Source organism: Leptidea sinapis, chromosome 2 (genome assembly GCF_905404315.1).
Source record: "Leptidea sinapis chromosome 2, ilLepSina1.1, whole genome shotgun sequence".
Taxonomy (NCBI): domain Eukaryota; kingdom Metazoa; phylum Arthropoda; class Insecta; order Lepidoptera; family Pieridae; genus Leptidea; species Leptidea sinapis.
The window spans coordinates 6,264,553-6,289,575 of NC_066266.1; the positions used below are offsets into that span (position 1 = coordinate 6,264,553).

Consider the following 25,023-nt stretch of genomic DNA (forward strand, 5'->3'; position numbering starts at 1 on the left):
ATTTTTAAAAAACAATTTGTTTCATTACACGATTGATGCACCTTGGCTAAAGTTACTTGTCTCTGTCAGACTACGACTGACGCATGATGACCTCGTTGCACTTTTCCGACCACTTGTGAAGCTTCTTTGAAGCTGTGAGCGTACACCATGTCATTTTGTTGTTGAAGTGCTCACAATTGAAGAATTTCGAATATTTGTTTCATCAATATTTCTATACTTTTTAATCCATGTATCGGGACGGCAAACATTTTGATCGAGACGCACTCTTTAACTGCAGAGATTGATTTTGAGCATGTCATTATTTACTATAAGCACCAAGCCTCAATTTTCCTTTTATGATACGCGAAAGACATGTAACGGGAATTATCATCTGTCGCTTTAAAATGATTTGATTTCCTCGGTGAAATGAGGATTTAACAGCATTTTTAGTACTAACTGCACTCGGCTACCCCGGGCATTTTATGGTCTTCGACAGAAAACCAGTGTTGTATATCTACCGATAGTACGATATACGAATATATGTCTGATACCTAACTTTTAAGGTGTAGTACAGTCAGTAGTGCAGTCATTGCAATACTGTTTATCTTAACATTCTATTCCATGTTTTTGATTAGTTATTATTCTATAAAATATGCGAAGTGGTGGGAAATGATCAAAGGTTTTAACATAATAAACGCGTTTCAAATTAAATTTTAAAAGAAACTAGTTATAAGCTAGTTTCTATGCACCGAGTAATTGGTGCGAGGCATCCACCGGATGGTTCGATGGTACGGCCGTACCAAATCCGACTTTATGTTAAGGCTATTACGATCGGTCGATGTCGTTATGTAATAATCTTGCGAAGAAATAAGTGAAGATGGTTAACACCAGAAAGTTAGCGCGAACAAATTCTCCATACAGCCAATATTAAAAATGGATTAGATTTTATAAAATTAGTAATTTGTAAAATTAAATGTCACTCTTGTCATAGCTAGAAATATGTAGGTAATAACTATTCTTAACAGCATCAAAAAAAAATAGCTTGTTTAAAAAAAGTTGTGATTCTGATCTTTAAAAAAAGAGGGGCTGAGAGCTTGGAGTGGCTTTTGATATGACTATTTTACATTATAATAAATACTATCATAAAAACAACAATCTGTACAATACTGTTACTAATGACAAAACTTATATTCCATCTCTTTTATTAATTTAAAATTAGCCATTAAATAATAAATAGCAATGACTTCTTATGTGACCCGATAATCGAAGATAAATTTTACTGAAAGAATCTGTTACGTGTTTGTTTATGCATTACATACAAATATAAAATCAAATTCAATCTTTTCATTTTTAAGCACTATTGAAGTTATAGGTACTACTTTAGGCACGTTATGAAAAAAATATGAGAGTGAAATCTTAAGATGCGTCACATCACTGTAATTAAAAAAAAAACAGTATGAAGTTGGTTGTGCGCGGACAACGACATCCAAAAATAAAAGTTTCAGAAATTTTCTGACGTTTGCGATATTCCTTATTTTTTTTGTTTTTGGTTTCCTCCTCCATTATTAAGACAGGCAAACGTTTAGAGCCCGTACAGCCTTATTCGTTAATGTTCTTTCTACGTATAATAATATAATAATCTAAGTATAACTTCTTGCGTGCGTACATAAGTACACAGTTTTATTTTTAATTGTAACTCCTCATTACCGTAAGCATGTCATGGCAGTTCCTATTGATCTCATCATCCTCTTCTTGTACGTAGAACTTGCGGAAGAAGTTGAACGCGATCACCGTGTAGATGTACACTATTATCGTGAGCAGCATCACCGTCAGCACCAACTGTTGATCACATGTCAGATATTAATTCAAATTCAAAAAAATCTTTATTCACTGTAGAATTTTATAAGTTGGAGAAGTCAGAAGAAGTACAAAAGAACAATAATATTCAAATAAGTATAACAATATTTTTAAACAATAATTTATCTTTCAAATAATCTTTCACATTATTTTTTAACGATACATATTTTTTTTTTAATAGATAATATTGTAATATCATTTGGGAGTTTAATATAAAATATTACACAATCAACAAATTTAGCAGTTTGACGGAGCCTAGCAGATGGAATTGCGAGTTTATGTTTGTTTAGAGTATTGACATTATGTACCTTGATCACTATTCTTTTTAAATTGACTAGTATATTTATGAACGTATAAGAGATTCTCGTATATATGGCAGTGTACCGTCATAATATTAATTTCACTAAACTTTTCTCTCAATGAATCCCTTGAACGAATTATAAAGACTTTTCTGCACCACAAATATGTTGTCAATATCTGCGGCCCTATCCCAGATAATAATAACGTAGGACATGACACTATGAAAGTTGCTGAAATATACAAGTCTAGCCGTTTCAACATCTGTCAGCTGCCTATTTTTTGTCGCAAATACTGCAGAGCTTAGTCAATTAAACAAGTTTTTTATATAAGCGCCCCATTGTAGTTTAAAGTCTAATGTAATGCCTAGGAATGTTGTCGTTTCTACTACATCAAGTATGTCATTATTATATATACCTGTTTCCCATTATGCGTGACGGACTGCAGGATAGTTCTGAGCGTCTTGAAGCCCACAGCCACGTCGAGCAGATGTGCAGCGAAGAAGAAGTTATTGAAGTTGCCCATAACGGAGAAGCTGAAGTACCACAGTGAGTACAGGAACGAGTTATCGGTGATGGTGACGCCGGCCTTCCAAACCTGGTAGCGCCAGTCGATCGTGATGATGCTGGAACATTAAAGACAAATGCTCACAGGATGCCCATTAAAAATATACGATTTGCACTCCGAGAGTGCCAGCAGAAGTGAAAACTTGAACACTAACGTTGTGCATTTTTGAATATTTTGGATTGGTTAGGGAATAATATCGACGAACTGCTTTATTTATCAGTATAAAAGTACTAGCATTTATGTGGTTAAATACAATATACATTGATTGCTTTCGTAACAATTTATGTCACATAAAAATATTAACACTTCAGAACCATTACAATTGTTTTACATTAAAAAGTCTATCTCTCAGAAAAATCAACTTTCTATCATAATTTCAACGACTGTCTTACGAATTTTCGATCAGGCCACGTGTTCTGACGCGAGTTTAGACGCCATTTTATACCCATCCAAAGAAAAGTGCTCAACGCCGTTAAAGAAGTTTTCACTTCGATAATTGATGAAAATTTTAATTTCTTTATTTAATGAGGCTTACCAATTAGGTAAGTCTTAATTTAATATGTACGAATAGGATAAATATTTAAAAGTGTAACTATTTAAATCTATAAATTAAAGGTATACAAAATGTTACTAAACTAAAAAACTAACACTAAAAACAATTTAGAAAAATAAAATCAATGAATTTACTCCTCATTACATATTTACAAATCTATATATTTTAATCTTTTTAATGACTAGGACACCTATTTTTTATAAATGTTAAAATTTGAAAGAATATCGATAATATGATCAAATTTAAATATTTTACTATAGTTTACACGTTTAAGCCGTAGTAATTTCTATAAATATTGGGGAATGAGTACCTATTCAATAACCAAATGCTGGTACACAAATGCCAATACTGTGGAGAAGATCTGGACATTCTACAGGGTTGTTTATAAATTTGTAAAGAAAAATCAACTGGGCCACCTTTCTACGCACTTCCAAGGTATCAATATTAATTTTATTTAGGCTCTTTTCGAAATGACGTGTCAAATTAACAATCAGTATTTCTTTAATTATGTCAAAAATACATTGACGATTTGGGTATTCAAACCTCAGGAGATAATTCTTCCAGAACTTTCAACTCAACGTGCTACTAATAGACCAACTATCCAATATTCAATGTCGTTCATAAATCTGCGAATCCTTGTTCGACCCTCAATGTGGAGGTATATCTTCAGGATTTACTCTATACTCAATAGTTTGCTCAACCCTAATTACATTTTCAAATATTTTTATTCAAAATAGGATGTGACATCACTTATTGAAAGTCTAAAACTACCATCCATTCCAAAACGAATGTCTCAGACCTGAGAATAATGGGCGCAACAACTCAACGGCCTCTTTTTTCATTGAAAAAATATGTTTACAAAGTAATATTGTACAATTTAAGTTATTATTTAATAGACTGAGGGCGGTCGCTCCATTCCTAATCTGTGGTATCATTACGAAAGTCATTTATGTTATGGTAACCTTTACCAGACAAACGTTTTTGAACTATTCTTTTGTACTAAACACCATCTCAGTATATGGAACCATGTATAATATGTTTGTAGGTATAACTCACTAGTTCAGCAGTCCTTTGTTGCCCTCATCCTCCTGGGCTGAGAACGAGGTCCGCTCCATACCCAACATGTTGGAGATCGAGTCGAAGTCATAAGTCTCTGAGTACTTGGCGCGCACTTTCTTCTTAATGAACTTGTCCCAGTAGTTGACCGGGAACGATCTGCGAAACAAAATATTGGGAACTCAGTGCCGATTATATACCTGAACTTGATAAAAAATTAATTGTGTATTTTTAATCGTCATCATCATCAGCCAGAAGACGTCAACTGCTGGGCAAAAGATCTCCACGACAATCGGTCCTGATTCCAATCATCCGACGTATTCTGGCGATATTCACCAGATCGTCGGTCCATCTTGTGGGGGGCCTACCATCACAGCGTCGTCCGATACGTAGTCGCAATGTTATTTTTATTTTAATTTAAATTTTTAAGCAAATCAAGTCTGTGTGTTGGTAAGTCTTCATATTACAATTGGTTAAACTATACGCACTTGGCAGAAATAACAAGTTTGTCCCAGTGGCTCTTGAGGTCATCATCTTCAGGTTGCTCAGCAATGTAAAGTCCATCAAACTCCAGTCTGCGTGCTATGTCCTTTTCACGTTTGAATATAGCCAGCGGCACCTGGAGAAAAAAAAATCACATGCACTGTATTATCCAAATCACGAAAAAAATTTTGGTTGTGGGTTGGAGCAAGGTCTGGCGAATATAGAGGGTGACGAATGGTTTCTAATTGCAGTCCTTGTTGCGTTTTCATGGAGTAATAATGGTGACGTTCGATTCATGAGTCGGGGCTGCTTCAGTGAATGTTTTGCTATCGTTGTTCGTCGGCACAGTAGACATTTGCCTTTATTGCATGCAGATCGGAGAAAGTATACACCATGCTGAGGCAACCAAACGGTTACCATTAGCATTTTATTGGTAAGCTTTGTTTTAGGACACTGTTGCGGCGTTTGAACTTAATCCCTTGCATTTTTTGCTTACGGTTATCGTAAAGAGTCCACTTTTCATCGCATGTCACAATTCGATTCAATATTCCTTCATTTTTGTATCGATTCAAGAAGGCAACACAAGTTTCAACACGCGTTTCTTTCTGCAGTTCATTCAAAGCATGAGGCAACCATTTTTCCTTTTTTTTTTTTATTTATTTGACGCAAATGAATCAATATTGTAGATAAGGTAACGTCAAACCATGTTGCTAATTCCGGGGTAGTTTGGCTCGGATCGGCTTCACGGCACCCATTTTTTGAAGAACCAAATATTTTTATAAGAGTGCAAATTGAATAACTTCTCTCGCATAGCGTCATATGTGTCCGAGACAATGACAATTATTTAGTCAACATCAACGAGAATTCTCAAGAAAGTAATTTTGAAAGAAAAAAACGACAACACCTCAAAAACCTCTAGGATATAGGTTAGCTTAACTTAGTGTCCATGCAGTTAGTAGTCATTACGGGCAAAACTCATATATTGTGTTGAGGGCGTGTAGAACAGTGAATGACATAATTTGCTACGAGCATTTCCAAGACATGGCAGTGCATAACCCTCAAATTTTTGAGGTGTAATCTTCTTGAGCATCGCTGTGAGTAGAAAATCGATGAAACGAAAAAGCAAGACCGTAAAAAGAGACAGACACATAGATTCATATGATTTAACGTGGGAGAAAATGATATAGGAAGCATTATAAAATATTTTGGTACCAGGCGATCATATTTGAAGAAGAGTTGAAGTTGAATGACGCGAGTATACCTTTACATATTCTGAGGTCATGCGCACGACGTAACCCATAGACACCAGGAGAATATGAATATGGTATCGGTGATAGTAATGTCTTTCATAGCGGTTGAAATCATCTGTTATCATAGCAATATGTATCTGGACTTTTAAATTAGCATGAATTTGAGCCGAAAAATAGTGTTCACATACCATTACTAGTTTTTATATTACTTCTATAAGTAAAAACCTGTAATTGGCTGTTAGCAGCTATTTAAGTGTCTATAGAAATTGTATTATATGTTGGTTTTCCTTTAATAAATAAATGACAACATACCTTGAGATGGTAGTAGCCGATGAGGATGGCGAGCGACACGATGGAGTGCAGTGCGGCCGCGATATTGATGACATGCTCCATATAGAAGAAGTCCTCGTCGATCTGAACCACCTCCAGGCTGTCGTCAGCATCCTCGCCACTGCCTGTTTACAACACAGCAACGCTTAAATAGACGAAAATATGCACGCCTGTCTTTCAGTATGAGTAGACGAAGATTATTCTTTCTCTCCTACCTCCCTGGCTCGCATCAAACCTCTTCTACAAGATCTTCTATAATCTCCACCTCTAGCCTTTAGTACATTCTCGATCAGTGTGGGATTTACTTCTAGGTACAGTACAAAAAATGTCATAAAACCAAAGCATGTCCAAAAAATCCTTATCTTTTAACGTGTAAATACATAGCCCCACACACACACACACTACAACAGGCCGATAGGCGGCCATTATGAGAATTGTCATCGTCTGTACTATATATACTATATAAGTTGTTGCTGTATATACTATATAAGTATTTTTGGCCATATATGATTATTTAAGGGAGAAAATATTGTGTAACTGGTATACCCCGTAACCGCACACACTAGCATCATTCTTCTTTTAACTAACTTCATTTGCTAATATCACGGCGCGGAATCCTTCTTTTTTTACTCGTTAAACTATTACTATTCAGACTAATGTGGAGAGAAATGCCGTGGAAAACTTTTTTATTATCTACAACGATAGTTATCTGATTGAACGTACCATCTCCACTACCAGAACCGTGTCCAGACCCCGAACCGCTGATAATATCTCCAAGTCCTGAACCCTCGCTCTTCTCTACATCGGGAGTTGATACCTAAGGATATAAATTATTGATATAAGTCTTTTATATATGTATTTAATATTAATTAGATGGATCTTAACTTGTCATATAAGTTTTTCGAGTGACTGAAACGAGAAATTAATTAATTTTGATATCACATCGAAATATTATTCACAAATGTTACTTTACGTGGTGTTAGGTGGTGGTGAGCCGAATTCCTAACACCTCGTTAGCCTAAATGACGTCCGTTAATTATTATAATATTTTTTTAATAGCTTTGGTAACGAGAACAAACAAGAATATTTAATTATATTCTCTAGTTATGACAGTATTGTCGTCAACTGATAGTTAACATGAGATATTATATTCAATGGTAATAAATTCTTTTACCAAACTACAAAGTAAAGAAAAATTAAGAAAGTCAAAGTTTAATTGGCAAAAACATGTGAGATTGATGTTGCATAAATATTATAAAAGTACATTTTTGCCATATTCATGACGTGAAAATTATACAAAATCTAAAAAAATTAAAAAAAAAATTAAACTATTATATTATATTATTTTTATTATTAATAATAGTGTTTTTGATTAGTATATTATAAAAAATATTTTAATATTTTAATTGAAAATATTCGTCAAATGAATGCATTTTTTACTAAGATATATTATTAACTTAGATGAGAAATTTCTATTTGATGATACCTCTCTTATTATCTTTGGGATGTGATTGTGATTTAGTTTATATATTTAGAAACAATGTAGTTCTACAGTAAAGTACTTGTAGTTTTCGGAGGTCCCAGGATGGAAAAAGAGAAGTGAATATGAGATATTGACTAAATTTGCTAAAAATTTTTCCCACACACACATAGTACTCAAATGTGTTTAATTCAAAAATTGTTAATAAGTTATATCTTTTAAATACGGGTCTGCAACTAAATTAAAGCAGACAAACATGAAAGGAACTTCTTGGTAGGTCTTATTATTTATGTAGTAACTTTAAATCTTAATATATATAAATTACGTGACACGTTTTTGTCCACGATGGACTCCTAAACTAATGAACGGATTTTAATGGGGATTACTTCATGGAGTGCAGTTTGGTCCAACTTGAAAGATAGGACAGTTTTTATTTCGATTTGGGACGCATAATTATTTTTATTTTCAATATTTGTTTTGTATAGACATTTTCTATGAGAGAATTTAGTGACGCACGTTTTGACAGTTCCGCTGTGAAACAATTTCGCTATAACAACAGGGAGCATTTTTTATGAAATAATTCTTGATGTTTTGAAATATTATTGGCAAATTCCAATCAAACAGATTTTTTTTATTATCTACAGAACAAAGTCTGTCGGGTCAGTTAGTATATATATATTTTTTATATTAAAGTACGTAAACGACCCAAACGATTTTAATAAAAATACTTGTACAATGTGAAACACGCTGCGCGTTCTAGTGAATAGATATATGCGCGAAAAAATCTGTATCAAATCTGTGTATTTCAATAACGATGCATTACCACCGAATGGTTATTGTTCTCACTATTGTTTATTGTTCTTGGGTCACGTCAAATTTTATTTGTCAAGCAGATAGGTTTTTAGGCTAGGTCTACATAATTTAACGAAAGAATGTCAAATAAAGCAATAGATCAAAAGAAAAAGTAAGTAAGAGTAAAAGACAAGGGAGTTCGCGGACGATCTTTATCATGTGGATTAGAATTTATGTATTAATAATAATAATAATAATAAATAGAGTTACCTTGTAAAAGAGAAGCACAAAGTTGATGCAGAAGGCCAGAACGAGAGCGACGTATTTGAGGTTGTAGAAGTTGCGAGCCAGGAACGATACAGCGCGCTTTGTGTACTGAGACAGATCCACTTGAGAGAGAGCTGACGGTGCGGGGACTTGAACTGCCTGCAATATCAGTTTTAGTTAATACTAAATGATAAATCTACGAAGTTTAAACGAAATCGGGCCGTTTAAAGTGGGACAAAATAGCGCCCAAATGAGTCGGTTACAAATAAACATACATACAGGTGAAGCTAATAAAAAGTGTGTAACAACGAAATATTACTAAAGTAAATGACGGCGCAAGGATGTTTTTCTTATACAAAATACAGAACCTCAATAGATTAGGACTGTATCAATGTAAAATGTTATCACTTCACTGATAAATGTAAATTGCAAAATTCTTAATATTATCAGTGTTGCGCTGGGACATCCTAACATTCTATACTACAGTAAACGATATGAGAAAAGAGGGCAAATCAAACTACTTTTTTTTCAGTGACGTTCGAAATTTGAATAAAATAATAGTTTCGAAATCGTTGTTACTATTTTATCAATAATAAAATTTTTACGGATATGTGCAGTTCTTAAAAGCATCTTGGAGGATTTGTTATATTTGAGTATATAAACGATATTAACACGAATAATATTTTTCATTTCACACCTACCTTTTTAGTATACACCGTCCATTTAGATCCAAGCTGCTACCGTTCATAAATATTATGATTAATAGACTTAATATTGTATTACTGTCACCACATGATTAGTTTCTCAATCAACTACCGATAATATTATACACAAATATAACTGAAAAACAGCGACATCTCAAGTCAATTTCGTAATATGCAAATATTTGGGGTTGAGCAGATTATTAACTGTAAAGTAGATCTTGTAGATGAAGCCACAACCTGAGAGTTGTACAAAGCATACAAGATTTTATAAATGATATGTCACTCGAACGGTTGGCTCAGTTTGAAAGAGCGCTCGCACGGAAAGCAAGAGGTCGCGGGTTCGAGTCCCACATTATATTCATATTCATATTTATTTATTTGCTATTAAATAGGTTGGTACAAATTTGGTCTTACAATAGCTTAAAGTATCTCCTATTTAGCCATTTCCAATAACATGCAAACTTGGTTCCAGTCAAAAATTATTATTACAATATAAATTTATTTATTTAATACAAAATTATAATTTGATATAATATAAAAGTTGTTTAAAGTCAAGATAAGAATAATCCACTTAGAATGCAATGTCAAAATCCTTTACTGTTTGTGGTCAAAAAAGTCTTCTATATAATAAAATGTGTTTTGAAGAAGCCAACTGTGTAAGGATACTTTAAATCTTGAAAATGGTTACAACTTAATTGATCATGATTAGGGATTATTGAAAATTTCCATGCCTATCCAGAAGCAATTTTTAAGAAGTAAAGTGCTATGTGGAACGACTCTAGTTCGTTCATAAAATGTTGTTTTCAGTTTTATTTGTGTAATTAATCCCAGAAGTGAGGGTTTAAAAAAATAACATATGTTAATAATATTATAGTTTTGTGTAATTATCGGCAATACATTTTGGAATTTATACCTTTTTGCTTTCAGCCTCTATAGCAGACATGGCAGCTTGTTGCGCAGCTTGTGCCTCCATTCGCTCGGCTGCTTGTTTTTTAGCTTGCTCACCTCTGGAACATTCGACAGTTACAAGGATTTTAGTATTTTTTGTAGCAAAATTTGTTCTTCGTCAAAATTCTTAACGACTAACGTTTTTTAATTCTAACGTTTAAATGAAATGTGTTTATTTTTCTCTATTTCTTATTCTGCGTTATATGGTAAGTAATTACATGTAACTATTCAAATAAATAAATAAATAGTAGTTAAAAAAAAATAAAAAACACGCTTTTCATGAAAAATAGAACTAAAAAATAGAAATCAAGTTCGAAATTTAAAATATATAAATTTAAAAAAAATCTTATTTTGCAAATTGAAAAATGCAATTATTTTATCAAATTAATGTACTGTCATCGGTCCTCGAAAAATCTACGAAGTTTGAACGAAATCGGGCTGTTTAAAGTGGGACAAAATAGTGCCCAAATGAGTCGGTTACAAATAAACATACATACAGGTGAAGCTAATAAAAAGTGTGTAACAACGAAATATCACCAAAGTAAATGACGGCGCAAGGATGTTTTTCTAATACAGAATACAGGATCTCAATAGATTTGGACTGTATCAATATAAAATGTTATCACTTCACTGATAATCGTACATTGAAAAATTCTTAAATGGCGGTTACTAAGATTACTTTGTGAAGCTTTTGCCCATTCCGTGCACCTTTATCCTTTACATTGGGGTAAAAGAGATGACTACACGTTCGAGCCAGTCTTACACCGTATCAATAAATTGTGAATGTTCCTCAGCCTTTCAAGGACAATGCAATTTTTCGAAAAAGCTCATGGTGTTGAATTCTTATTTTAAATAAAAAAAATATTATTTGATCCTTCGAGCCGGATGAACTTTATTTTTATTTGTTACTTACCCTAGTATATCAATGAGCGAGGGGGGCTGCCCGCCTGTCTCCTCACTGTGCTCCAGGCTCTCGTCAAGAGACACCTCGGCCTCTTCACCTGATGATGGAGTGGACGCGTTGGGAGACTCGTGGGGTTTCACTTGCAGCCTACGTAAACAATAACAGTTAATTCGTTCTTTGTTCATATCTGACGTTAAAATCACTCGTTTTGTAGTTAATTTATTTTGGAAATAAAATTTATAACTTTTGGTCACTTATAGCTATTCCGGTAGAGTCTGGTAGGGTCTATCACGAAAGTTAAGAAAAATTATACACAACTTTTTTATTAGCTTTTTTATTGGGGTTTGTTAACCATATTAAATAGATACAAGATATCATAAGCTTAGTCTCTATACCGTTTATTTACTCATGTGCCAGAGCGTTAATGTAGCGCCATAAGTGTATCTTTGTCTGTTGACAGTAGATACAGACAGTTTTGAACAGAGGCAAAGGCCAACACTTATACAGCCAATAAAAAACAAAATATAGTCTACTCACTGTCCATTGTCCTCTTTGGTGATGTCGAGTCCGAATGCAGAGACTTGCATCTGTCCCGTGTCGTCAGTGGCCGGCAATGCTGGCAGATGTCGAGACGGGCCTGAAAATGTTTTGTTATCATATAGTCTATTATGGCATAAAATATAATGTGTACCAATGACGTTCTATACTACACTGGCCTTCAAAAGTAAGTATCACACTTTTAAAATTGGGATAACGTTTTAAGTTCACAAGATATACTTTCGAAATAAAAAGGACTCCAAAGAGAATTTAATTTTGTACATAAAAACTTTATAGTCGGTAACCTTCTTTTAAGAATTCGCTGAAAAAAAAACTTCAAAAACAAAACCATACCTTTTTCAAAGTGGACGTTTCCGAATTACAATTTTACCATTCACATTTTTCTTTCTGTTTTAAATTTTTTTCAAGATCGATGGGTCTTGTTTTAAAAATTTATGCTAAAAAGCACATAACATTTATTTATCATGCCTCTTTCAGTTGAAGAATGTGCTAGGATCATGGCTTTTCTGGAACTAGGAATCAGTATGCGTCGCACTGCAAGAATGGTGGGTGTGACGATACGAACGGTCCAGAAGGTAAAGCGAAGGTACGAAGAGACTGGACACCATCTGTGGAGACCTTGTAATGGCAGACCCAGGTGTACCATTGCCCGAGAAGATCGTTATATTATTTCCACTGTGTTAAGAAATCGCCACCAAAATGCAGTTGAAGTCCAGCAACAGCTACTTCAGACCCGGAGGGACTACATTAGTGACAGTAAAGTGAGAAGAAGACTTGCTGAAGCAAATTTGAAACCCCGAAGACCAGCGAGTGGCCCAAAACTCGAGAGACAGCATCGAGTAGCAAGACTGCGATACACTCGTGAACACATGGAGTGGGATGAAGAAGAATGGTCAAGAATTTTGTTTGCAGATGAGTCTCGATTCTCCCTTTACACTTCTGATGGAAGGCGAAGTGTTTACAGGCGACCTGGTGAGCGATACCTTCAAGCCTGCCTTCAGAAAGAGTCCAATACGGTGGAGGCAGTGTACATGTATGGGCTGGCACATCTTCAGAAGGTCGCACAGAGCTAGTAGCCATAGAAAATGGCACCCTCACTGGGCAAAGATATGCTCAAGAGATTCTCAATGAGTATGCAGGGCCGTATTTAGCAAATATGGGTGATGGATCGATGCTGATGCATGATAATGCCCGGGTACACACGGCTCATATCGTACAAGAGTATATTCAGGAGGTCGGTATCAGCGTGATGGCTTGGCCATCAAGAAGTCCTGATCTCAACCCGATTGAACACGCCTGGGATGAGCTTGGGAGGCTAGTCAGAAATCGCACACCACCACCTACTACCCTCAGGGCACTAAAGCAGGCCCTGGTAGAAGAATGGGAGAATATTCCCCAAGATCGGCTCCGAAACCTAGTGTTCAGTATGCCAAACCGGCTCGAAGCTGAAATCAGAGCTCGAGGAGGCAATACCAGTTGTTAAAAATTAAATAACATGTAATACATTTTAGTTGAATCTTTTTACACTAAACTAAAAATGTCTATTTTCATTATTTTATCTTTTTTAAGTTAAAAATGTTACTTATGTATAATTTTAGTTTCTAAGAATTAAAGCCTATAAAATTTGCAACAAAACGTTTGTAATCATAAATCTCTACCTTCTATAGTTAAGAAAAAAAATTAATTTGAAAAGTGTGATACTTACTTTTGCAGGCCAGTGTATTATAAGTACATATCATTCAGTCAGATAGCGGAACGGCAAAAGTTTGCTTAAAGACAATGTACAGTCAATTTTCAGTGTACGATTCAAAATTTAACAGACGCGACCTTAACTGAATAAACGTTTTACATTGCTTCTAATTGACCAATAATATTTTTAACAACTGGAGTAAATGCGGCAATAAAAACAGTCGAAGCTTATTATGGTGTAATTCATGGCATGTTCCATATTTCGGCTTTTTTTATACGACTTGATTATACACATATTCTTACACACAGAAGAAACACGCTGAAGATACTAATCTTCTAATATAATTGATAAGAAAGTAACAATAAAATGACAATAATCCTAATTATAATACAATGGCGACCGCGCAACATTAAAAGAAATAAACTAAAATAGCCCGTATATCTGTAATTATAAGGTCCAAACCCTTATTAGAACTATATGAGAGGACCGCGAATGTATAGTTGTCGCACTCATTCCCACGTCCTCATCTTCGCGTCTCTGATTCATTCATTTCGTTCACAGTTGCAGTTTCAGTGGATCTGAGCAGAGTCGGACGTCTGTACTGTACTAGATGAACGAAGTCCTATAACCTGAAGGAATAGTTCATTCTCATTCTCTGTCGGGAATCAACTCCTAATAGTACTAGTACCTATACAAGTCTAATGTATAAAACGTCATTGTGTGTTACAATTAAATTATTTTCGACCTTTGGAGTATTAAGGAGCCGTGTTAGGTATTTAATATTACTGTGAAGCGAGACCACAAAAATATTTGAATGTCTGTCAAGACGAAACATGTACCTGCTCTTTGCAACTATTTGTTTATTTTAACCCGAGCGCTCATAATATTCTTAAAACCAGCCTGATCGGTATTTGGCTGTCTGTGTTCAAACAAGACAAAAAGAACTTCAAGCAACTTTCCGAACCAACATATTATTGTAGATGAAATCCGGGTGCGAATCAAATGCACACTTGTACTTAGTTGGATCTGTTTATTCTGTGGCTATTGCTGTTGATATGATAGAAATACAGACATTAAAAAAATGTTGATTCAATCGAATAAGAAAAATATATGTTCAGAAAAGCGAAGCAGCCTTCGTTAATATTAAAGTTAGTTTATTACTTCTTGACAATTATTAATGTTAACTACAATTTAACTGACTTTTAGAATTTAGTTTTATCAGTGACCATAATATTAACAATATTCGCATTAATATAAAAAATTATAGCAACACATAATAGTTACTTATGCAACTGTTGTGTAATAAGGGGTATTAAAACACGAATTTGGGTTTATGACATGATAATGTGATAATAGTATCACTTGAGTGTTTTAATACCTAATTATCAACAGCATACAAGACTTTATCTACACCCATAATATGAATCCTCTATAAAAAGTTCTGAAACAGCTTACTGCTAACATTAAAAAAGCCAGTCCTAGTAACCATAACATCATCCAAACGAGTGTTGTAATGAAAACGGATGATGTAATGTTGTACTGAATTTCATTACAAAACTCGTTTAGATGATGTAATGGTTATTAGGACATTGGGTGTTTTAATATTGGCAATAAGCTGTTTTAGAATCTTTAATAAATGATTTAAAGCATGTGTGTAGATAAATAATTATATTAATATTACATTTTGTGATATATGTATAAATTAATATAATATAATTTTAACAAACCTGCATTTAGCGCTTTGGTTTTATTTAAGCTCACGTTCGCCATGGCTGGTTTATTTTGTGTGTTTTATGTTGTAGAGTGTGTGAGAAGTGTAAGAAATAAAGTCACGTGTATGCTTGATGTATAAAAATATAATAATATATTATAATAACTATATTAATGATCATTAAATTGTGATCGTTATTATTTTAATAGCGTCCACAAAATCAACTTGTTCTTCATACTACACGGCTTGGTCAAGTTACACAAATTTAATAAAAACAAAATTTATGAACGATGTGGTTCTCGAACCCACGACCTCTCGCGTTCCGTGCGAGCGCTCTTCCACTGAGCCAACCGTTCGAGTGACATCACGTCAATAATTCTTGGCATGTCTTTGTTGAACTCTCAGGTTGTGGCTTCTATCTACAGGATCAACTTTACAGATCAGATATTATCAGAGGGCGAACAAGGGCATTGGCGAGAAGTTGGATTTTTTTTTTGCATCGAACTTATCGCGTCTCCTAACTTCTCAGTTTAATTTTATACCTCTATTACTGTATAATAATAAAATAATATTGACACACTTTTACCCAAATAATCATGCCCCAAACTAGGCGTAGCCTGTACTATGGGTACAAGACAACGATATATTTGATACAATATACTTACTAAAACATACATAAATACATATAAACATACACGACTCGGAAACAAACATTCATATTCATCATATAAATGATTACACCTACCGGGATTGGAACCTGGTACTACAATTCTTTGATCCCCACATATTCTTAGGCAGTGAAGTCAAAACGCGTTGTTGTCGCGCACGAATATAATAATAGCACTTATGTTTGAGTATGAGTGGTGTGAAGTTAGTAGTGTTGAGTTGCCATGGCGACCGCCAAGCAAAGCGCTCACACGTAAACAAGGGGAGTCTTACTTTGCAACAGTCTGTGTTTGAAGTACAACTGACCGATTTTCTCCTCTTCCGTGGGCTCCGGGGGCGGTGCCTCCTCCACCTGTGGGCCTCTCATCAGTCCGAGCAGCACTCCAAATATATACCTTCAACGTAATGATAAACTTCATAAATGATGAAAAATTTCATAAATGATGCGGGTCTCGAACATACGACCTCTCGCGTTCCGTGCGAGTGCTCTCCCAACTGAGCCAACCGTTCGAGTGACGTATCGTCATAAAATCTTGTATGCTTTATTCAACTTTCAGGTTTGGCTTCATTGTCCAAAAAATTTTGTTTTCAAATTATATTTGTTTTTTATGAAGTGAGGGTTATCACGTTAAAAATATATCAAATTGTACAGATCAAATAAATAAAGTCCCTACTGGATATAAGCCACGAAAACAAACAAAAAAACCTCTATTTTGAGCAATGCACGCACACCAAACTAATATTCATGGCCTGTTTTCAACGGTTGTCTAACAGAAGAAGATTATATCAAGACGTATAAATCATCTAAGTGTTATTATAAACGATTTTAATTGACAAGTCGTAAAAAGATGTTATCCTTGGAATTAGCTCCTTTGAATTTCTAATTATCCTAGCCAACCAATAGCTAACGTACAGCACGCCACTATTTTTTATATATAGTTAGGACTCTTGAATCAGAAATGTATAAAGGGGTACATCTTCTTTTAATGTGCGCACAAACACTGCGAAGTGTTCTAGAAAAAAATGAGTGATCTCCTGTAGAATTTTCAATAGTCTGTTTAAAAATATTTACAGCACTTACAAAAGCAAAATTATTACTTCTATAAAACTATTTACCAATGACTGTGCGTTGTACGCCATGTAAAGCATGAAATGAAAATATTTAATATTATGTTAGTAAGTGAACTCAATGTTGACAGAACAGTCCGTGCTGCGTTCATTATCTGAAAACCTAAATCTAAAGGAAATGCAACTATTAAAGTATTAGAATATCAGATAATTTCAGCTTATCTAGTGCAAGATAGCATGATTAACTTGGCTTTCCCTTTCACAGTTTTCGATTATGAACTAGAGTATAACGCTGAGGTTGATCTAAAATAGCAAGGAGATGGTGCTGTCTACTAAATAACATTATCATTCCCCATAAAAATTTAAAATACTAAAAGCAACCAAGTCACTAAATATAACAATGAAATACAGCAGCTTGCTCAATTTTCTATATAATGGAAATAAACCCACAAGGCTGATATTAAATGATCACACGTGTAAAGCTACTTAACCTTAGTTATAAAAAAATAAATTCAAGAATAAAATAAATAATACACCTAACTAAACCAAAATTATATAAAATCATTTCGGAACATTCTGTAAGTAACCTAGTAGGCGCGGGTTAGCGTAGGCACTGACACTTCTTCTACGCCGCGCCGTAGCAGTCAGAACTCGTAGATGATTAGCACCCACGTCAAATGATTAAAATTCTGTATTCTAAATGTATTATTTCTTTGTTAGAAAAATTTCAAAATAATAAATATTTCCTTTAATTTTTAGTTTTTTTTATGATTACGGTTAAGTAGGTCTGTCCGTGTGTTCATTTAGTGTCGCCATTGTAGAGCACCGCACAGAATGGTGTAAAAGGTTGTGCTTATTGTGGATACTATCGTTTGTGACAATATGTACACGCAGATATTCTTTAGTGGTCCCCGTAAACTCCATACTTGACCCTTCTTTATTTTGAAGTTATACTTCTTTAGGCGCGTTATGGAAAAATGATGAGAGTGAAATTTTAAGATGCGCGCGCAACACTGTAAGACAAAAGTAACAGGTTGAAGTTGGTTCCTAAAATTGTCTGATGTTGACGTTTGCGTCATTCGTTTTTTTTTTGTATCTTCATCCATTATTAGGACCGGCAAAAGGTTCAAGCCCATACAGCCGTATTCATTATTTAATAATTAATTGTCAAAGCCATCTTTGTAAGATTTTTACATAAATAAATCATTTTAATGATTATTGCTTCATTAGGCCAAAAAAGTATAACTTCTTGCGTGTATACATAAGTACACACACACTTTTTTTTTAAACTATACTCCAACAATCCGGGGAATGATCAGCTCAAACTGAAAATTCGGAATGAGATGGCTCCAATTACACCGGTATTGTTGCTTCGACCAAAATTTTAACATTAATTTAACTATAGCAACACGACCGTACCTATTCATTATGTTTCGACACTATTGTACTTTTCATTATAATTATATTATAGCGATGTTATAAGTATAAATGGCGGCACGTAAGTCTAGCGCTGAACGAGACATGGAGGGGATAGCTGCGCACGGGGACTGTCGCGTACACATTACAAATGTGACTTTATTAATAGGGAAATAATACTGATGAAATTATTTTAATGTTATGACAAATCTAGCGCAGAGCAAAATGTGGAGGATAGCTGTACTCTGAAAACAATTTAATGTTAAACTGTGAAGTACTTCTGTACATAGTTAATTACGTGTCAGATTCATCAAAAAAAATCTCATCGAAAGAATATATGTGTGTCTCTGCGTGAGTTTATGTGTCAGTGTGTGTATATTTAATAGACCAACTCAAACTTAACAATAAACACAACAAAAATAACAGCAAATAAAAATACTATTCAGAACGTGACTGTACACTGGAAGTGCTCAGGGTGACGTATCGGTACGGAGGACGGAATACGATTGGCGAGTCAATCTGCACTACGCAAGCTCACCCTTCATCTCTCTAGCCCCCGTAGATACTATTGACTTCTGCGCAATATCGGTCAGCGCTAAACTTACGTGCCGCGTTTACAGAGCAACCAGTTATGTAACGAACTCTCTACCACGTACTAGTGTAGTGGCTGAATAAACGATCTGTGACAAAATTTATATTTAATTCCTTCACGAATACCTCTAATCAAATGAACCATTCAAATAACGTAGCTACTTAAATAACGTTTGTGATGAAGCCTGAATATCCTGAAGTCATATCGGATTCAAAGTGGTTTCCACGACGCGAGGAAGATTGTATTCTGCAGTGCAGTTGAAACTCACCTTATAACAACAACAAATCCGTAACCGATATAGTAGAACAGGTAAAAGAATAGCTTGAAAAATCCGAGGAACAGCTCCGGTGGTGACATCTGCTGCAGATCAGCAATCCTCGACTTTATGTTGGATGGAGATAAGGACGAGAATGCCGCAGAAATACCGTCCTTCATGGACTGCAGACCACGTCGGAATGGATCTTTACCCGATCTGAAATAAAATAAAAGTTAAGGAAATTAATTTTGTGTTTACCACAAAATATAAATGTCTGTTGGGTGACTTTGATGGTGGCACTTATTTGATGAACCGCTTTTTGGGAGCTTGCCTACTTAGCTAGGAACTTCCTGAGGTGTTTATTCAGTTCGATAAAATCCAAAATTGCAATAAGTCTTTGGTTGGGCGATATATATTATGCATCTAAAATATAATCCCAAAAAAATGCCCTAAACATAATGTTGAATAGCAGTCAAGATTTTAACCATACCGAATACCTTGATTTGTGTAATCGCGTATTTTGTGAGTTTAGCATTTTTATCGTCAATTTATTTTATCTTTAAAAAGGCCTGATTACTTATATTATTTACTAGCAAACCCGACAGAAGTTGTTCTGTACACAATAAATAAAATACAATTTTTTATGAATTTGTCAATAATATTTCATAACATCAAGAATTATTTCGTAAAATATGATCCCTGTTGTTTTATTGAAATTGTTTCACAGCAGAACTGTCTAACCGTGCATCAATAAATTTTCTCGTAGTAAGTATGTCCAAACACAAATTTCGGAAATAAAAATGGGTCCCAAATCGAAATCAAAACTATCTATCTCTTAAGTTGTACTAAACTGAACACCATGAAGTAATCCCCATTAAAATCCGTTCATTAATTAAACTTCTTAGTTCAATTTCTATTGTTGTAACTGAATATAAATTATTCTTTTAATATTTAGGTTATTAAGATTGTACACATAATATTTTTTAGATTTGCTACTACTAACCTCTCGTCATCATCATCTCCCATATACATATAGCTGGCTTCCCTGTTCTTGGGGCCTCCGGAAGACTCCTCCGAAGCTGCCATCAGACCTGACGCGTGGGTCATCTCAAAGATGGCGTCCTCACAGAAGTTCACGAACGCTTCCAATTTCTCTTTATCTCCACCCTCAGTTACGATGCTGTAGAAGAACGCGCGTTTCGACTCCTGGAAATTGGAAGAAGGAATAATTTAACACTAGTTTATACCCACGAGTTATTCTGCGTTGAATTTCGTATCGCTCTCTTTCGGTTCGTGTATGAATATTTAAGAGTCTTAATTTAAGACCATCATACATTAACTCCAGATCTTTTTAACTGCTGCCTTCGTCGTATAAGGATAGACTGGCCCAAGAAAACTCAAACTAAGATCTGTGGGAAAACTGCAATGAGACACATAGCAAACAAAGATCAAAACCCAAACTTAAATATAAAACTGAATTGGCTATGCATTGAGAAGCACACCGGGTGACTAGCGAAGACTATCCGGAAGACATGAAGAGAAGTGAAACATAAAGCTCAAAACCGTCCTGGATAGTGGAGCAATGTGGGCTTGCCCTAAGGAAAGATGTTTGGATCGTTGTATAACTTTATATAATATCGTGTTATAATATATATATTATAACACGATATTATACTTTTTTGGTTAAAAATAATAGTGGAGAAACAGTATTTCATTCTCACAAACAGCATTCAGTTTATTATTCATTACTTGAAGGGATAATTTCCTAGAAAAAACTTTCAGAGTCTCAACCTATCTCCATTTCAAATTTCATCTAAATTGATTAAGCAGCTTAGACGTAAAAAGATCACTTCATAAGTCACATTCACGATTAATATCAGTTTGGATTACTAGTGTTTCTCGGCACTCAATTATTGACGTCCTATGAGGCATACGTTGTTCAACAAAATGAGTTTGTAAGTACGGAATCGTTAATTGGTATTTATACTAGATTATACAAACTAGCTGACCCGACAGACGTGTTCTGTCAATAGAAAAAAAAAATTAAATTAAGATAAAATAAAAAAATTCAAATATATTATAATAGTTTGTAATCCTTAAAAGATAGACATATGCCATTGCGGACTTTTCTGTAAATTATTTAGATATAAGATACACAATTCCACCCTACATTATTTTATTATATCTCAAAGGGTCTATTTTCGTTGAAAGCTTCCAGACGCCGTATTTTTTCAGAAACTTAAAAAAAATACAGATTATATAATACACAAAAACTTAACAAATTATATATTAAAACCTTCCTCGAAAACCACGCGATACATCGGTGAAAACAACATAAAAATCGGTGCTGTAGTTATTGAGTATATCGTTTATCGAACTCGAGCGTTCCTCCACGATATTTTTAAAGCAAAATAAAGCTGACTCTGTGAAAATTAAAAAACTCAAAAAGTTTGATATTTAAATCTATTGAGTGTCTATGATAACACATTATATTTGACATGTGTGAGTTTGCCCCACAGTAAAAAATTCGCCACGTATTTTGTAGATATTATTAAAAAAACTCCTTAAATTACCATCAGATCGCAACTTGTGAAAAAAGAGAGAAAAGAAAAAAAATTCAGCAATTCAGACGGAGGAACAGTGAAGTCTAAAGTAAGTAAATACTCGCAGTTTTCGTTTGTGACACTTTAATCACAGAATACTAAAAATATTCAACAAGATTTCCAAATTTTATAAATATGCCTTTTGTTTGTCACCTTGATCTGCGGCTTCTCCCACTGCTCGATGTTGGACTCCTTGATCTCGAAGTACACGCGCTCGATACGCTTCGACCCGCCCATGATTTCGATACGGCCGAGGAACGGCTCGAAGTAGTTCAGAACTGAGCCAGCTGTCTCCAGGAAACGGGCAAGTCTGGAAGAAAATTTTGTGATGGTAACCTCGTTACGAGAATTACAGATTGAACTTATAAAGCCTACTACTCGGCTAAGTTGAGTTAGTAAGTCTTTTGTGGGGTGATGTATATGCTTTTACAACAAGATCCCAGAAAATGTTCAAAACAAAAGTATTACGTTATTCAAAAGAATTGTTAAAAAACGTTTGTGTGGTACAGGTTACTTATAACATAAATTACTTTCTTAATGATACCACAGATTGGGAATGGAGCGATCGCCCTCAGGCTATTAATTAATAAGTGTTATTGTACAATATTACTTTGTAAACATATTTTTTTATGAAAAAAAAAATCCCGCTGAGTTTGTTGCGCTCTTTCTTCTCAGGTTTGAGGCATTCGTTTTGGAATGGGTGGTAGTTTCTGACTTTCAATAAGTGATGTCACATCCTATTTTGAATAAAAATATTTGAATTTGAACTTTAAAAATAGTCTTATTCCTTGTAATCCAAGATTAATTGTTACTTGTAATTATAACACTAGAAATAAGGGATTGCTTGTAACTAATTCTAGTAGGCTTCATAAGATACATAATAGCTTTAAGGGTAAATGTATACACTTCTACAATAAAGTCCCAGCCACTGTTCAGGCATTGTCTATAAATAAATTTAAATGTTTTATAAAAAAATGGCTTTGTCGTAAATCCTATTACTCCACTGCTGAATATCTAAATGATCGGACAGCCTGGGACTAGATTGTGATTATTTTATAGCAACTGTACAATATTGTATATTTTTATTGAAAAGAGCGGAAAAAAAAAAAAGAATGCTGGGAGAGTTTCTTGCGCCGCTTCTTCTCTCTCAGAGCGCCATTTGTTTCCGAAGCGGTAGTAGTATCTAGTAGTATAAGAAATGACATCAAAAAGAATTCTAAAGGAATCAATTTTGAGAAAATAAATGCCTTTTATGCCTTTTTATGCCTTGTCACACAGCAGTTATAATACACAAGTGTATCTGTTCGTTACTCATATAAAAATAACAATAAAATGGTTACAATTACTTATTTTCAGCTTTTGTAATTTATTATGTAATTAGTTAATCTAATGATTTTCTTTCTTCAGTAGTTTCTTTAGTAGATGAATTCACGAAAGCCGCTTTTATAACTATAATATAATTATTACTATTTATAATTAATTATATATGTTTGTTTCCGAGTATTGTTGTATTAAATATATCGTTGTCTTGTACCCATAGTATAGACTATGCCTAATTTGGGGCACAAGATTGTGTATAAAAGTGAATCAATATTAATATTTTTATTATAACCATTTATATATTTGCATGTTTCCCTAAATTATATTTTTAATAAAGTTAGCTATACATTTTACCATAACATAACCATGCAGGCAGAAAATAGCTTGATTTGTTCATCAGGATGTATCTTTGGATATTTGGCTATCATTATAAAATTACTAGTTACTAGTTTGACAGGTTCCATTGTTACTTATGTGAGTTGAAACAAGCAATATCTATGAGAGAGTTGGCCTCCAAAACTAACCTGGGTTCGTTAGGCATGTGCTCTGACAAGTTGGTTAGCAGCACGGCCAGATTGAATCCAATTTCTTTCGCTGGCTCGTGGAAACGGTCACAGAAGCCAACGTAGTCCAACTTGCCATCATGATTCGTCTCGCAGCAAGCAAGTAGAAACTCTATCTCTTCCCTGCAATACATTTCAATTAATTATCAACTTTCTTTTGAATGAATTTTTTTATGAAAATAAGGGACGAAAGACGACAACCCGGATGTTTAGCTGATGGTAATTGATATGCCTCGCCCATTACAATGCAGTGCCACTCAGGATTCTTGAAAGACCCAAAAATTCTGAGTGGCACTACAACTGCGTTCGTCACCTTGAGACATAAGATGTTACGTCTCATTTGCCCAGTAATTTCACTAGTTACGGCGCCCTTCAGATAGAAACACAGTAATGCTTACAAATTACTGCTTCACGGGAGAAATAGGCGCCGTTGTGGTACCCATAATCTTGACGGCATCCTGTGCAAAGGAGCCTCCCACAGGTAGGAGCCTCCCACTGGTAGGAGCATCTCACTAGTAGGATTCTCCCACTGGTTTGTAGTATATTTAGTTTGTGGTTTATAGTGTATTTTAGTAGGTTAAAATGTCACAAGTCAAGAATACCAATAAAAGGCACTATGACTAGAATAGGCAGCCTTATTAATTAAAAAAAATTGAGATATTTGAGATATATGTAACAGCCCATCGGCGGAAATATAAAATGCCCAAACATCGACTTCTTTTAAACAGAGTCTTGAGTCATTGTCTATTAATAAACACGGTTAAGTTTCTGCGAATCTTATATTTACGATTTTAAGGAATAAGTCCCCAACTTACGGTGTATAACTTTTCTGCTGTTCCATCTTCTCCTTGAAGTCTTTAGGCAGCACCCAGCCGTCGTTGTTGGTGTCGATCTCCTTGAAGCTGGCACTGGACGTCAGGTCCTTTAGCTTGAGGAACATGTCGAAGTACTTGAGGATCAGCTCGACATTGGAGGCAGACTCTACCAACGTGTCAACCATCTGCTTACCGATCGTACCTGAGATAAAGAAATTGATTCTTGAAAAGTAAGCCAAATTTTTGCGCAACTGATGTGGAGGTGGGCAAGCGCCATAGCTGGACGGACAGATGGCCA

At 34.6% G+C, this 25,023-nt stretch overlaps 1 protein-coding gene across 6 annotated transcripts in view; it reads right to left on the reverse strand.

Annotated features, from left to right (window-relative positions):
- Window positions 1–25,023, reverse strand: part of LOC126975416 (ryanodine receptor) — a 189,105-nt gene that overhangs the window by 5,222 nt on the left and 158,860 nt on the right. For 3 of the 6 annotated variants that reach the window (XM_050823328.1, XM_050823310.1, XM_050823307.1), the window contains 16 exons: window positions 24,726–24,927; window positions 23,872–24,033; window positions 22,181–22,337; window positions 20,428–20,630; window positions 19,437–19,640; window positions 16,399–16,487; window positions 12,005–12,104; window positions 11,477–11,614; window positions 10,529–10,622; window positions 8,915–9,070; window positions 7,096–7,189; window positions 6,355–6,497; window positions 4,798–4,928; window positions 4,310–4,468; window positions 2,551–2,758; window positions 1,687–1,818 (listed from right to left, as the gene is read on the reverse strand). In XM_050823328.1, the coding sequence (XP_050679285.1) occupies window positions 1,687–1,818; window positions 2,551–2,758; window positions 4,310–4,468; window positions 4,798–4,928; window positions 6,355–6,497; window positions 7,096–7,189; window positions 8,915–9,070; window positions 10,529–10,622; window positions 11,477–11,614; window positions 12,005–12,104; window positions 16,399–16,487; window positions 19,437–19,640; window positions 20,428–20,630; window positions 22,181–22,337; window positions 23,872–24,033; window positions 24,726–24,927 (2,372 nt within the window). Of the gene's footprint in view, window positions 1–1,686; window positions 1,819–2,550; window positions 2,759–4,309; window positions 4,469–4,797; window positions 4,929–6,354; window positions 6,498–7,095; window positions 7,190–8,914; window positions 9,071–10,528; window positions 10,623–11,476; window positions 11,615–12,004; window positions 12,105–16,365; window positions 16,488–19,436; window positions 19,641–20,427; window positions 20,631–22,180; window positions 22,338–23,871; window positions 24,034–24,725; window positions 24,928–25,023 lie in introns of all 6 variants that reach the window. The other 3 variants (XM_050823312.1, XM_050823336.1, XM_050823317.1) reach the window with 1 other exon arrangement.